General features: G+C 37.2%; 1 protein-coding gene across 11 annotated transcripts in view; it reads left to right on the forward strand.

The window, feature by feature from the left end:
• The window catches only part of PHTF2 (putative homeodomain transcription factor 2), a 159,468-nt gene that overhangs the window by 123,959 nt on the left and 21,140 nt on the right, over positions 1-14,369 (forward strand). For 8 of the 11 annotated variants that reach the window (XM_033194922.1, XM_033194918.1, XM_033194920.1 and 5 more), the window contains 2 exons: positions 834-989; positions 7,612-7,830. In XM_033194922.1, the coding sequence (XP_033050813.1) occupies positions 834-989; positions 7,612-7,830 (375 nt within the window). The remainder of the gene's footprint in view (positions 1-833; positions 990-7,611; positions 7,831-14,369) is intronic. The other 3 variants (XM_033194924.1, XM_033194929.1, XM_033194925.1) reach the window with 1 other exon arrangement.

A 14,369-nucleotide genomic window follows, 5' to 3' on the forward strand; every position in this document is an offset into this window, starting at 1 on the left:
ATAATTTCTAAACTCTGGATATCTTTTACAAATTGATGTGTGTAGAATGTTGTCTGACATGTGCACACATGCAGTTGCTATTTACTTCCTCTTGTCCCATAAACCATTATTAAATTAGTGGTGGGTCTTACAATTGATGGCTTTTCCAGTTTGAAAAAATAGTATAATATGTTCTTTCACCTTCTTTTAAGTGGTCTCTGTTTGGCTTTTCTCCTGTTTATATTTCTTTTTGTTTGTTTGTTTGTTTTTTGAGACATGGTCTCACTATGTTGCCCAGGCTGGAGTTCGGTGGTGCAATTATAGCTCACTGCAGCCTAAAACTCCTGTGCTCAAGTGACCTCTCACTTCACTCTCCCGAATAGCTAGGAGTACAGGTGTACACTGCTATGCCTGGCTGATTTTTTATTTTTTTATTTTTTAGGAGACTGAGTTTCGCTATGTTGCCCAAGCTGGTCTCGAACCCCTGGCCTCAAACAGTCCTCCCACCTCAGCCTCCCAAAGTGCTGGGATTACAGGCTTGAGCCACTGTGCCTGGCATATTTCTCATTTTTGGAAGCTGTTTCAAATCCTTTTATGAACAGAAATATTATGGGATAGTATTTGACAAATGGCTATTGAAGTACTTTTAAAAGTAAAAATGCTTTAAAAGTATAGTCACTGATTTAAGGTATTTTTTCAGAAAATCAGGTAATACTAATTAGTTACTTTGTGGTAGTTGAGGATATTTTGAAGTTATGTGTATATATGTATGTGTAATTTCAAATTTCATAGTTTAAAAGCTAAAAGGTTGGTTAGAAATTACCTATAATCCTCTTTGTGTACTCCCCACTTAGGATACCCAAAGGAAAGTAACAAATGTCTCTGATGAAGTCTCCAGTGAGGAAGGTCCTGAAACAGGATACTCATTACGTCATCATGTGGACAGGACTTCTGAAAGCGTTCTTCGGAATAGAAAGTCACACCATTATAAGAAACATTACCCTAATGAGGTATATACTTTGTCCTTAAGTATATACATACATATCTATTTTATATGTTACTAATTTATAACTTCTTTCAACAATTAAAAATTGTTGAAATAAATATTTCACATTATTATCAATATTTATTGTTGCGTGATCTGGATTTATAAAACAGCAGTTTTAGGTTTATGTATTGCACATGTATTGATAGATAGCCACACATTTGAGCTCGCTTTGTGCATTATCTTTGAAGACTCATACATTGCTTGTTGTTTGCTTTTAAAGAAGATCATTCTGGAGAGAGAATCTGCACACTCCTATGTCCACTTTTCTACAATTTGAAAGGCTTTATACATTTGATCATAGCAAAGTTATTATTTTAAGTAACTTCCTTCACGTTGCTGTCACCAGTTATTAAGTCCCCATACTGCAAAATTCAGATCTTTTTTCTTTATTTCCCTTTTTCCTTATTAATTTTTATTTTCTCTAAACCCTTTTCAACTATATCATATCTCTTGAGCTTAAAATTATTTAAAGCATTTCATTCAATTGTATTTTCAGTTTCTAATCTGAGGGTAGAACATTTGGCTTTAAGGCAAATAAATTACACTGTTTATCACTTTTTTTTTTTTTCTTTTGAGACGGAGTCTCACTCTGTCGCCCAGGCTGGAGTGCAGTGGCCGGATCTCAGCTCACTGCAAGCTCCGCCTCCCGGGTTTACGCCATTCTCCCGCCTCAGCCTCCCGAGTAGCTGGGACTACAGGCACCAGCCACCTCACCCGGCTAGCTTTTTGTATTTTTTTAGTAGAGACGGGGTTTCACCGTGTTAGCCAGGATGGTCTTGAACTCCTGACCTCGTGATCCGCCCATCTCGGCCTCCCAAAGTGCTGGGATTACAGGCTTGAGCCACTGCGCCCGGCCTGTTTATCACTTTTTTATAAACATTACCTTTTACTCTTTTTGAGCTATGTTAGTATTTTTTTCCTTGATGGTTTTGGGTTAAACTTATTAAAAAAACACATGTTACGCTGTGCTGGAATATGATTGCCTTCAGAGTATTAAGATTAGAAGAGTTACTATTCTTGGCACACTCTGCTTTGTGGTTGTGTCTCTGGTTAATCTTTCTGGTGATTGTGGTTTTGTTTATTTTCCCAGTGGTTGCCATTAGACAGACACTAATGTCGGTGTGGCTGCTCCATTGCCTCTTCACCCACGTCATTTGATGTAGTGTCTCTTGTTCCTAAACCAGATAACCAAGCTTGTAAAATTTTGTCTTACTGTATGTACTGTTAGAAGTCAGTTGGTGCTGCAAGGGAGCTGGAGGGCTGTTTGACCTCTCTCCCAGAATAAATTATTTGGCAGTAGAGGTATTTTTCTCACTCCATGATCTTTGCTCTTGTTGGTTTGCAACTGTATTTTAAAAGATTGAGGTTCTTGAAGGGCAGAACATTATTCAACCTATTAATTTTAACTTTTAAATTAAAAAGTTGCTTAAAATCTTGATTTCCAGCTAAGTAAGGCTGATAGTAAGCATTGGTTGATTCACATCTTTTTTAATGATATAAGAAATTACATGGATATAAAATATGACTGTAAAATTCTTCATCTATAAAGTGAAGAATGTAGACTAGGTGATATTTTTAAAGCTGCATTCAGTTCTCAAAAATTTTTACTCTTAAACCAGCTTAAAGGACTTTTCTAAAAAAAGCAAAATAAAGCCTCCTTTGAATAAATAAAATGGAAACAGAAGATTTGTAGTGCTCTTTTGCATTTTTATTTATAAATGTAAATTTATTTTATAAATTACTGTACTCTCTTCAAATTACTAGTAATGTTTTTTCTTTAAGAGTGAGGTATGAAAAAATCATTTGGACCCACCCAAACACAAATGAGCAAGCATCTCTAGCACCTAGATTGTGCCATTTATCACTAAGTAAACAAAACAAACAAACAAACAAACAAAAAAACAACTTCTTGAAGAAGTGACTGATTCCTGATTGTTGTTTGTTGCAGGAAATACACAAAATGACCGTGGAACCTCTTATAATATGAGACAGAGCAAGGAAGCTATCAAAGACTACTAAGGTCTTTTCAGAAAGACAGGAGCCAAAGATAGAGTAGTTTGAACTTTAGTTTTTCTTTATAAAAGTATTCCAATGATAAACGAAAAACAAAATGAAAAAGAAAATTCTTTGGGGAAGTATTTTATGCATGGATGGGATTGGTGGGCTTTAGTGTAAGATAATGGGTCAGGAACCTAGCCATTCGTTGTCAGCCTCCCAGATGGCGATATCTATAGATAAACTTTTTAGGGGCATCTATTTTTTAGGGAAGAGTCGTCCAATCTTCTAGTGGGATGGCGGTAGTAGGTAATAAAACAGGCTGCTCTGGTGTTTGGCACCAAGGGAACCAGGGATGAGGTGGGAATCTTGTCATATAATGTGTAGACTTTCATTTAATCCCCATTTTTTGCCTTTTTCTACTCTCTACTATATCTGATTGACTTCTTCCAGTGTTCTGTTGGGAGGAATTACTTGGTTATCTGGGATGCAGGAAGCATCCTAGGGAACTGACAGCTTCTTTTAAATGTTTCTTCTGTTTCCTACTCTGTCCTGCTTTGTTCAACTCTATAAATATTGTTCAATTTTTACTCCCAATTGTAGGTTAGCTTTTCATCTCAGAAAGGTAACATTTGATGAGAAGCATAATGAAGAAACCATGGGCTTGGAGTTAGACTATTTAAATGACCTTGGGAAAATTATTTAACTTCTGAGTATTTTTAAACAATTTTCCTTCCACCCCCCAAAAAAGCATTTATGTTTTAAGTTCATATTCCCTTCAAATAAATATTGTGTGTTCTCTAAATTTGATTATATGTTCGGTTTAGGCGTCTAAAGATTTGAAATGATGAGCAGTACAAACTAAAACAAATGTGTTTTAATTTGAACTGTTCACTTCAATTCTAAAATTTTCTTTTTTTAGACTTTATTTGGCAATTTGTAGTAATATTCACTATTAATCACACAAATATTGTAGGTAAAATTCTGTTTGAAATGAAGACAATTATAGGCAATAGTTTTTAGGGTTTTTGTTTGTTTGTTTGTTTGTTTTTTGAGACGGAGTTTCACTCTCCTCGCCCAGGCTGGAGTGCAGTAGCGCAATCTCAGTTCATTGCAACCTCTGCCTCCCAGGTTCAAGTGATTCTCCTGCCTCAGCTAATTTTGTATTTTAATGGGGTTTCGCCATGTTGGCTGGGCTGCTCTTGATCCACCCACCTGGACCTCCCAAAGTGCTGGGATTATAGGGGTGAGCCACCGCTCCCAGCCAGATTTTTAAGTGTATAAAATGACCCACTTGGCCAGGTGCGGTGCTCACGCCTGTAATCCCAGCACTTTGGGAGGCTGAGGCGGGCGGATCACGAGGTCAAGAGATCAAGCCCATCCTGGCCGACATGGTAAAACCCCATCTCTACAAAAAATACAAAAATTAGCTGACTGTGGTGGCACGCGCCTGTAGTCCCAGCTGCTTGGGAGGCTGTGGCAGGAGAATTGCTTGAACCCAGGAGCCAAGATCATGCCACTGCCCTCCAGCCTGGTGACAGAGTGAGACTCCATCTCAAAAAAACACACTTATTAATCTGCATTTGGCAAAAAATACTTGTAAAGAATTATATATATTTTCTTAATCCTGTAATCATTAATTAGTTTCAGTTAAAGTCATCAGGGCTTTACTCCTGTTACTATTTCCAAATCTGATTAGCAAGTCTGCATCAGAAGTTATAGATAATAAACTAGCTTTATCACAAATTTTAAATTAGCAATTATTAAAAGCTTAATGCTTTCTGTGCCTTGCTAATGAAAACTGGTGACATTAGAGAACCTGAAATATTTTTGGAGTGCTGTTTATAAAACAAAGCAGAGTGATTTTTGTCTTCTTTTTCTTTCTATATTTATTTTGTTTTTACTTAATCATTTTTCTTCTCTTTTAAAAGTTTTCCTTTTCACTTCTTTCTAAATAAACAGCCTTTCTCCCACAAACACTGTATTAACACACTGTAGATTCATAATCCCCATTCTAATATCAGTAGATTAATTATTAATATTGTACCTCATTCACTCGAGGTATTTTGTTACCTGTGGTAAGGAGATGGCCAAAAAAAAAAAAAATCCATCTTTTGTGGACTTGTAGTGTATTGAGATTTGCAGTCTATTTGAGAATATTAAACACATGAATATTAAGACAGACAATATTGGGTGCACATGCAGTGGCTCACACCTGTAATCCCAGCACTTTGGGAGGCTGAGGTGGGTGGATCCCTTGAGCTCAGAAATTAGAGACCCACCTGTGCAACATGGCGAAACCCCATCTCTCAAAAAGAAAAAAACGAAGTACAAAATTTAGCCAGGCGTGGTGGTACATGCATGTAGTCCCACTTCAAAAAAGGAGGCCAGTGCCATGGCTCACCCCTGTAATCCCTGCACTTTGGGAGGCTGAGGTGGGTGGATCACTTGAGGTCGTGAGTTCCAGACCAATCTGGCCAACATGGTAAAACCCCATCTCTACTGAAATACAAAAATTAGCCTGGTGTGGTGGTGGGCTCCTGTAGTCCTAGTTACTCAGGAGGCTGAGGCAGGAGAATTGCTTGAACCCAGGAGGTAGAGGTTGCAGTGAGCTGAGATCGTGCGGCTGCACTCCAGCCTGGGTGACAGTGACTTCATCTCAAAAAAGAAAAAAATGTGTGTGTATATATACGTATATATACACATATGTGTGTGTGTGTATATATATATAGAGAGATTGATTTTGGAAAGCAGTGCAAAGTGTATTGTCAAATGAATATAAATAATAACTCACTTCAGGCCGGGCTTGATGGCTCACGCCTGTAATCTCTGTACTTTCGGAGGCCAAGGTGGGTGGATCACCTGAAGTCAAGACCAGCCTGGCCAACATGGTGAAACCCCATCTCTACTAAAAATACAAAAATTAGCCAGTTGCAGTGGCATGCATCTGTAACCCCAGCTACTTGGGAGGCTGAGGCAGGAGAATCACTTGAACCCGGGAGGTGGAAGTTGTGGTGAGTGGAGATTACGTGCCACTGTACTCCAGCCTGGGCGACAGAGTGAGCCTCTGTCTCAAAATAATAATAATAATAATAATAATAATAACTCCAAGGACAGAGTGATCACTCTAGGTAGGTGCCCTTAAGGTAGCATTTGTTGAGCCCCTGCTTTGTGCCAGGTTTGTATTCAAAGTTCCCATGCTCATTTAATTTTTAAAGGAGTGCAGGATTAATGATAAGAGGTAGGAGCATAATTAAGGCCTAGGGTGGAACATAATCAAAGCAAAGAACAAGCCATGCTTAGGGACTCAAGAGTAGCCTACTGTCACTGGAGAAAAAGGTTGTAGTATGTAGTGGAAGACAAGGTCAAAAAGTAGCACATATGAAGATGAACATGCTAGGTGAAGGAGTCAGAACTTTATCCAGGGGAGCAGTGAGTAGCCAAGGAAAGATTTCGACTAGAGGAGTCAAAGAACAGCTGTGCTTTAAGAAGGTTAATCTGGAAAGAAGAGGAAGGCCTTTTAGGCAAAGATCAATTCGGAGGTGCTTATAGCAATGAAGGTATAAATGATAAAGTCTGAACACGGTGATAGCACAGGAAAGACAAAGGAATAAATATAATGCATTTTAAAGGTACATGACAAATCTAGTCACAGAGGACAGCAGAAAAAATAAACAAAACAAAAGAATTTGAACATACCTGACTATAAGGATGGCTATGACCATGATTTATTCAGTAAAAGTTCTTTTTAATTAATTTAAATCAAAATTTTACTCATTTTTATTTTGTACATTGCAGACTCCCAGGATAAAGTAAACTGATTAGAAATTATTTAACTCGTTTCAGTTTTTTACTTTTATACCACAGATTATCTCAAGAACATGAATTGGCAATTACCTTCTTGGTTTAGATACCAGTTTTATGTTGATTTCACTTCCATTTGCAAAACAAAAACAGTAGATAAATCCATTCTTGCTTAAAAAAATAAAAAAGACTAGAATAAGAAAATACAGTCATTCCTTGGTATCCACTTGGGATTGGTGGATATCCTGCCCTTCTACAAATACCAAAATCCGAGGATTCTCAAGTCTCACAGTCAGCCCTGTGGAACCTGATGACACATAAAGTCAGCCCTCGCCCTCCAGTTCTCCAAAACTGTGGGTTCTGCATCTCAGGAATATTGTATTTTATCTGCAGATGTGGAATGCATGGATATGGAAGGCCAATGGTATCGCCATTAATAACATCAATTAAAGTCAGTTAATGTTCACCGTGCAGACCATATGCACTTAGACTACTCTCTGTGCCTGAGTTGTGAACTTCATATAAAATTTAAGAGAAAATAGATACAACCCTTGTTTGCAAAGTAATATCTGAGCTGAAATATGAAATCAAATAAATTTTGATGTGAGAGTTTTTTGTTACTGAATAAAAACTAATATATTTTGTAATGTTTTGCTGTCTCACTGTCTTTTGAGGGTGTATTTGTTGTTTTAGCAAAAAGTATCAATATTCGGGTTCTGATAGAATCCTTTGAGTTGGAAAGGGTACATAAATTGTATTAATGTCAAAGAATATCTTGATTTCAGGATGCCCCTAAATCGGGTACTAGTTGCAGCTCTCGCTGTTCAAGTTCCAGACAGGATTCTGAGAGTGCAAGGCCAGAATCTGAAACAGAAGATGTGTTATGGGAAGACTTGTTACATTGTGCAGAATGCCATTCATCTTGTACCAGTGAGACAGATGTGGAAAATCCTCAAATTAATCCATGTGTGAAAAAAGAATATAGAGACGACCCTTTTCATCAGGTTGGTTTATGGTTTTGGCTTATGTGGAGCTATCAGTCAAGCTCCTTTGAATTTATGTTCAAATTTTACAGAGGTGAAGAAAAAGCTTACATTCAAGCTTATATTTCTATAATTTTTTTTCTTTTTATGTGAGCTATGGTCTGGCTTCATCAAAACATAGAATCTCAGTACTTACATTGTGGTTATGTATGTTCCTGAAAGGTTATTGGTAATTGGAGTTTTGTAAGTCAAATCGTGTGTTAGGTGCATTAGTACTTTCTTACTGAACATACTTTGTGGCCAGATGCATGTACACCTTGGTCTAAACTCCACCTATAAGGTTATATTCACAAATCTACATCTCATGAATATCAAAGTTGTATCTCCAAGTGCCCATAGTAATGCTATCCAATGGAAATATTATGAGAGTCAGATATATAATTTTAAATTTTCTAGTAGCCTCATTAAATTTTTTTAAAGGGGAAATTCTAATGTTTTCTTTAGTCCATTATATTCAAAATATCACTTTAACATATAACTAATATGAAAAATATTAATGAAATATTTTAGGTTTTTAATACTAAATCTTCAAAATCCAGTGTAAACACTTAGAGCACATCTCATTTTGGACTAGCCACATTTCTTTTTTATTTTTTCTTTTGAGATGGAGTCTCACTCTTGTCACCCAGGCTGGAGTACAATGGCACGATCTCGACTCACTGCAACCTTTGCCTCCCAGGTTCCAGCGATTCTCTGCCTCAGCCTCCTGAGTATCAGGGATCACAGGCGCCCACCACCACACCCAGCTAATTTTTGTATTTTTAGTAGAGACAGGCTTTCACCATGTTGGCCAGGCTGGTCTCGAACTCCTGACCTCAAGTGATTCTCCCACCTCAGTCTCCCAAAGTGCTGGGATTATAGGCGTGAGCCACCCTGCCCAGCCGTACTAGCCACATTTCAAATGCTGAATAGCCACATGTGAGGAAAGCATAGGGTATCTTTATTTGAGTGTCCCACCAATACCTCAGATTTAGCCAGTTCTCCCTCATAAATCTGTTCTTACTCCATTCAGAATTTTGGTGAATGACATCTCCATTCATCTACCCACTAGTCTAGAAACTTGGTGGTCATTTAAAATTCTCACTCGGCTTCCCCTTATCTCTCTTATCCAACTCTTTATCTAATCCTGTCAATAAAACCAAGTAAAGTCAGAAAACTAGAGACAAAAAAAGAGAACTTTCAATCTGATGAAAGGGTAGTGCATAGCCATCAAAGAACCTTCTGCTATAACAATACCAGAGGCTGGGTGGCTTAAACAACAAACATTTATTTCTCACAGTTCTGGAGCCTAGAAGTCCAAGATCAGGGTGCCAACATGATTGGTTCTTGGTAAAGGTTCTCATCCTGGTTTACAACAGCTGTCTTATACCTGTATCCTTACATAGTAGAAATAAGAGTGCTCTCGTCTCTTTACCTCTGTCTGGTTTTGGTTGGAGTTAGACTGATTTAAAGTCCATATTAAAGAGCAAAATATCAAGAATAGCAAAAACAATTTTGAAGAACATCAGGGATCTTTCCCTACTGGATATAAAAATTTACTTTAAATTTAATACTCTTAAGATAGTATGATATAGATACATAAACATATATACCAATGGAACAAAATAGAAAACCCAGAAATAGACCTGTGTTTATAATGGATCACTAATATGTGACATTAAGTGGCATTACAAATCAGTAGAAAAAGAACGAACTATATGGTTGTGAGTCAAATGATTTTACACATGAAAATTTATTCCAAATAGTTTCTAAAGCATTTAGAAAAGCAAAACTTTAAAGCATTTAGAAGAAAATACAGGAGAAAAATATTTGTTACTTCAGGTTAGAGAAGAATTTTTAAAAACAAGTTATAAAAAGCACAAACAAAAATGGAGAAATAAATTTGAATATCTTAAGATTTAAAACTTTGGGCATGTTAAAAGATGAGCCACAGACTGGGAGAAGATATTTCCAGTACATTAACTATCAGAGTGTTACTACATACAGGACATAAAGAACTCCTACAGATGAATAAGTAAAAGACAAATGACTCAATAGAAAAATAAAAGGATGTGAACAGACAACTCCCCTGATGACTAATAAAATATAAGGGAAGATGGTCAGCCTTGCTATTAGTTGGGGAAATGTAATTAGAACAATTAGATACTATTTAATATTGATCAAATTGTCAAAATTTAAAACCCGATAAATTACAATGTTGGCAAGAATGTGAAGAGAGAACTCTTAATACTGATGTTTGTTTGTACAGCTACTTTGGAGAGCAGTTTGTCATTATATAGTAAAGCTGAGGTTCTGTATATTCTAGGACCCTTTCATTCCACTTTAGAATGAAACTTCAGAATATAGGCACTATCATTGCATTGTGCATGATAGTGAAAGTTGAAAATATAATAGCCAATAATAGTGGAATTAATAAATAATGGTGTGTGATAAAACAGTGTACAGCAGTGAAATGGAATGAACTCGGCTGCATAGATCAACATGAATAAAAGTCTTTTTGAATATAATTTTGAATGAAAAAGGCAAGCTGGCATTACTTTAAATAACCCTGTCTCTACTAAAAATACAAAAATTAGCCGGGCATAGTGGCAGGCACCTGTAATCCCAGCTACTCTGGAGGCTGAGGCATGAGAATCACTTGAACCTGAGAGGCAGGGGTTACAGTGAGCTGAGATCGCGCCATCGCACTCCAGCCTGAATGACGGAGCGAGATTCTGTCTCAAAAATAAAATATAAAAAGGATGGCTATGAATGTTTAGAAAAACAAAGTGGTAATTAGAAGGGAAAATGAGCTGAGTGTTTTGGTGTTTACTCCCTAATATATGAGATATTTGAAAACATTGATATACACAGGGGAAAACCAGTAGGGAAGGATCAAAGAGGTACAGGAGAAAATGTTGACTGGTGGAATGACGTTTCGTAGGATTCTGGAGGGGAATCATCATCAGGAAGCTTAGCGTTTGACAGGAAGAGGGAAACATTCTCTGCTGAGATAGGAGGATAAGGATGAGTGCATGCAGCAAGCAAGATGGTAAGAGAGTTATTGCCTGATGATCTCTTTTCTGTGAAGTGCAAGAGTCCAAGGGATCTACTGGCAATAAGGGAGATGATACAAGAGGAGGCTTTTGGATGGTGGTGAAGGCTTTAAGTTAACATTTGTGGAGAATGGAGGAAGGAGACAGAGAGAGGGAGAGAGAAAGGGTGGGGGCGGGGGGGTGGAGAAAGAGAGAGAGTGTGTGTGTTTGTGTGTATTCAAGCCAATGAACACATCAAAACAGTCATACTACCTTGCCACATTGTTGAGGGTCCAGCTGGACTCTGAAACCATGAATTTGTAGTTGCCTATTCTACACAGCTGTGTGATGTTTTCTGGAATGTAGTTGTTACTATATCTGACATTTAATAAGCATTTACTTATGCCACACACTGTGCAAAGGAATCTAGCTGCAGTATCTCATGTATTTAACCTTCACAACCTTTGGTAATGTAGTTTATTTTCATTTTACATTGCTCAGAGTTGAGTAATGTGCCCAAAGTCACACAGAGTAAGTGCTCAATAAGTAGTTATTCAAGGGACAGGAGAGGGGATGATTGAAATGGTGGATCTGGTAGTAGTCTAGTCATTAGATTGTTAGATCGAGAAGGCAGTGAAATCAGGAAGGGACTGATAAATTTACGGATAGGTGTGTTCAAGGGAACAAGTGTTTTAGAATTGAAGGTTTGAGAGACCAGTTAAGATGGGAAGTTGTAGATTCCTTTCAGAAGTAGAGCAGTTCGTATGGTGACAAGGTCTAGGGTGTGGCTATGGGAGTAGTTTAGAGTCCTTGGTATTGAAGAAATGAAAAAACAGTGAACAATCCATGAAAGCATAGGGTGTTGAATGAATCATCTGCATATTCATCTAAGTCACTGAGACTAACAACTGGAGTTAAGACTGAGGGAAATGCCTGTGAGCTATTTTCCCAGAGATAACTGTAAGCAGCATAAAAGCAGGGACCAGGTGTTTTTTTGCTCAGTATTGTATCACACATTGTGAGGTACACAGTAGGTATTTAATAAATATTGAATGCCTGAAACAAAAATAGATTTTTTCAAAACATGCCAATTCCAGTGCTTTCTTAAATGATATTAAAAATTGTTTTATGATATCTATGCAGAGTAAATTGCTCCTAAGTGTGTCACATAAAATTTGTTAATGCTCTACTCTGTATATCTAATTATGGTGTCTTAGGCTTATATTGTTTTTGCTTTTAGATTAAAGACTTGATCTTACTCAGATTTTTAATTCTCAGGTTTCAAAAAATAAGCTCATGCTTTTAGATTTACTAGTAGCTAAGTAATGGAAATTAGCTCCCTTTACTAAAAAGCTACTAGTTTTTTTCTTGTTTAACCAGTCTGTGCTAGGTTTGGAAGACCTTTTTCTGCCTACTATACAGATAGAAAAATCCCTTCTCATGAAAAACACTGAGCATTTGCATTAGTATGTTCTAATCAGAATATTCCCAAATGTGTATCTTTATTTTTTTTGTAAATAGTAATTGAAACATTTCCACAGGAGAAAATTTTTCTCCTCTAGTCCTTCTCTATAGCTGAATATATACTAAAATATAAAGCTATATTCAGCTGAAATTCAGTTTTTAGTAAGTGTAAAGCTTAAATGGCTGCATTCCCCCAGTTGGAAACACGAGTATGTGGTTGTCATGGTGAATTTATTTGAAATAAAACATGCCACCATTTAAGCATTAAGGTTTTCAGGTAGTTTTGAATGAACAAGGAGCAAAGCAGTTGAGATTTTAAATAAGGATAAAGTAGTCATTTTAAAAGTTCTACATTTTTGGATCTGTGATGCTGTCTCCAAAGGGAAAAAAAAATTTTAAGTTCTAAATTTTAGTTTGAAAACATATATAGCGGCCAGGCATGGTGACTCACACCTGTAATCCCAGCTTGGGAGGCTGAGACAGGTGGATTACTTGAGGTCAGGAGTTCGAGACTAGCCTGGCCAACATGGTGAAACCTTGTCTCTTATTAAAAATACAAAAATTAGTTGGGCATGGTGGTGGGCACAGTGGCGGGCACCTGTAATCCCAGCTGCTCAGGAGGCTGAGGCACGAGCACTGCTTGAACCCGGGAGGCGAACGTTTCAGTGAGCCAAGAACTGCACTCCAGCCTGGGCAGTAGAGTGCGACACAGTCTCAAAAAAAAAAAGAAAAAGAAAAAGAAAAAAGAAAATATATTTAGAGTAACCTATGTGATAAAATTATAAAATGAAATTATTTGCTCTGATGTTTTCCCTGAATCTTTTAAAAAAGTATTTCATGTGATGCTATTCTCCACACTTGCAGACATGATTCAACAAGACTGTTTTTCAATGTACATTTCACACACACATACACACACATAGAGAGAGAGAAATATAGCAGTCTTGGCCGGGCGCGGTGGCTCAAGCCTGTAATCCCAGCACTTTGGGAGGCCGAGACGGGCGGATCACGAGGTCAGGAGATCGAGACCATCCTGGCTAACCCGGTGAAACCCCGTCTCTACTAAAAAATACAAAAAACTAGCCGGGCGACGTGGCGGGCGCCTGTAGTCCCAGCTACTCGGGAGGCTGAGGCAGGAGAATGGCGTAAACCCGGAGACAGAGCTTGCATTGAGCTGAGATCCGGCCACTGCACTCCAGCCTGGGCGACAGAGCGAGACTCCATCTCAAAAAAAAAAAAAAAAAAAAAAAAAAAAAGAAATATAGCAGTCTTTTCAATTTATTTTTTCAAGTTTCTACACACAACATTGAACATGTAATTAACTCTTTTAAAATTCACCAGTTTCTAGTTGTTGTCTTCTCTTTTGCGTTTAGGCTTTCTAGAAATATTGTAATATCAGATGCTGGATAGAGTAATTGGCAAGGTAGCTAGATGTAAAAGGAGTGCTTTTGGAAGGACAATGAGAATGTCCTGATTTCCTATTTCTGTCTCTAGATGGGCTTTCTTGGTATTGATATATTCCTTTCTTCATGTAATTAGGAAGACCTTAATTCACTATTCCAGACTGAGGGTTTAAAAAAGTCTATAAATCATGGGTTGAAATCTGTTGGCGCTCAAGCTTAACCGTCTTTCCTTTTAGCTTCTTGCACTTCTTGTTTCTGGCTTTTTGGTTCCATTACGCTTAATAATTATAAACTTTCTAGAGAAAGTTTGATATATATTTTGGTACAGATGATTTCTTTCCGAAAACAGAATATTTTGTTTGGAGATAAATGAGGAAATAACATTTGAGAAATTAAGTTGGTAGTTAATTACTAGTATCCTAGCACTCTTCAGGACCTCAAGTAGTGAAATGTATATCATGAAAGTTAAAGTATATTAAAATCCCTTATCTCTGGAAAAGATAAAAATTTTCCACCTCTGTTTTTTTACATTATTGAATTATTATTATTCAACTTTAGTTGAAATTAATCAATGCAACTTTAGTCCCCCAGAGGAAAGTGTTAAAAGTTTACACGAAAC

This window comes from Trachypithecus francoisi, unplaced genomic scaffold, assembly GCF_009764315.1.
Source record: "Trachypithecus francoisi isolate TF-2019V2 unplaced genomic scaffold, Tfra_2.0 Lachesis_group4, whole genome shotgun sequence".
Taxonomy (NCBI): domain Eukaryota; kingdom Metazoa; phylum Chordata; class Mammalia; order Primates; family Cercopithecidae; genus Trachypithecus; species Trachypithecus francoisi.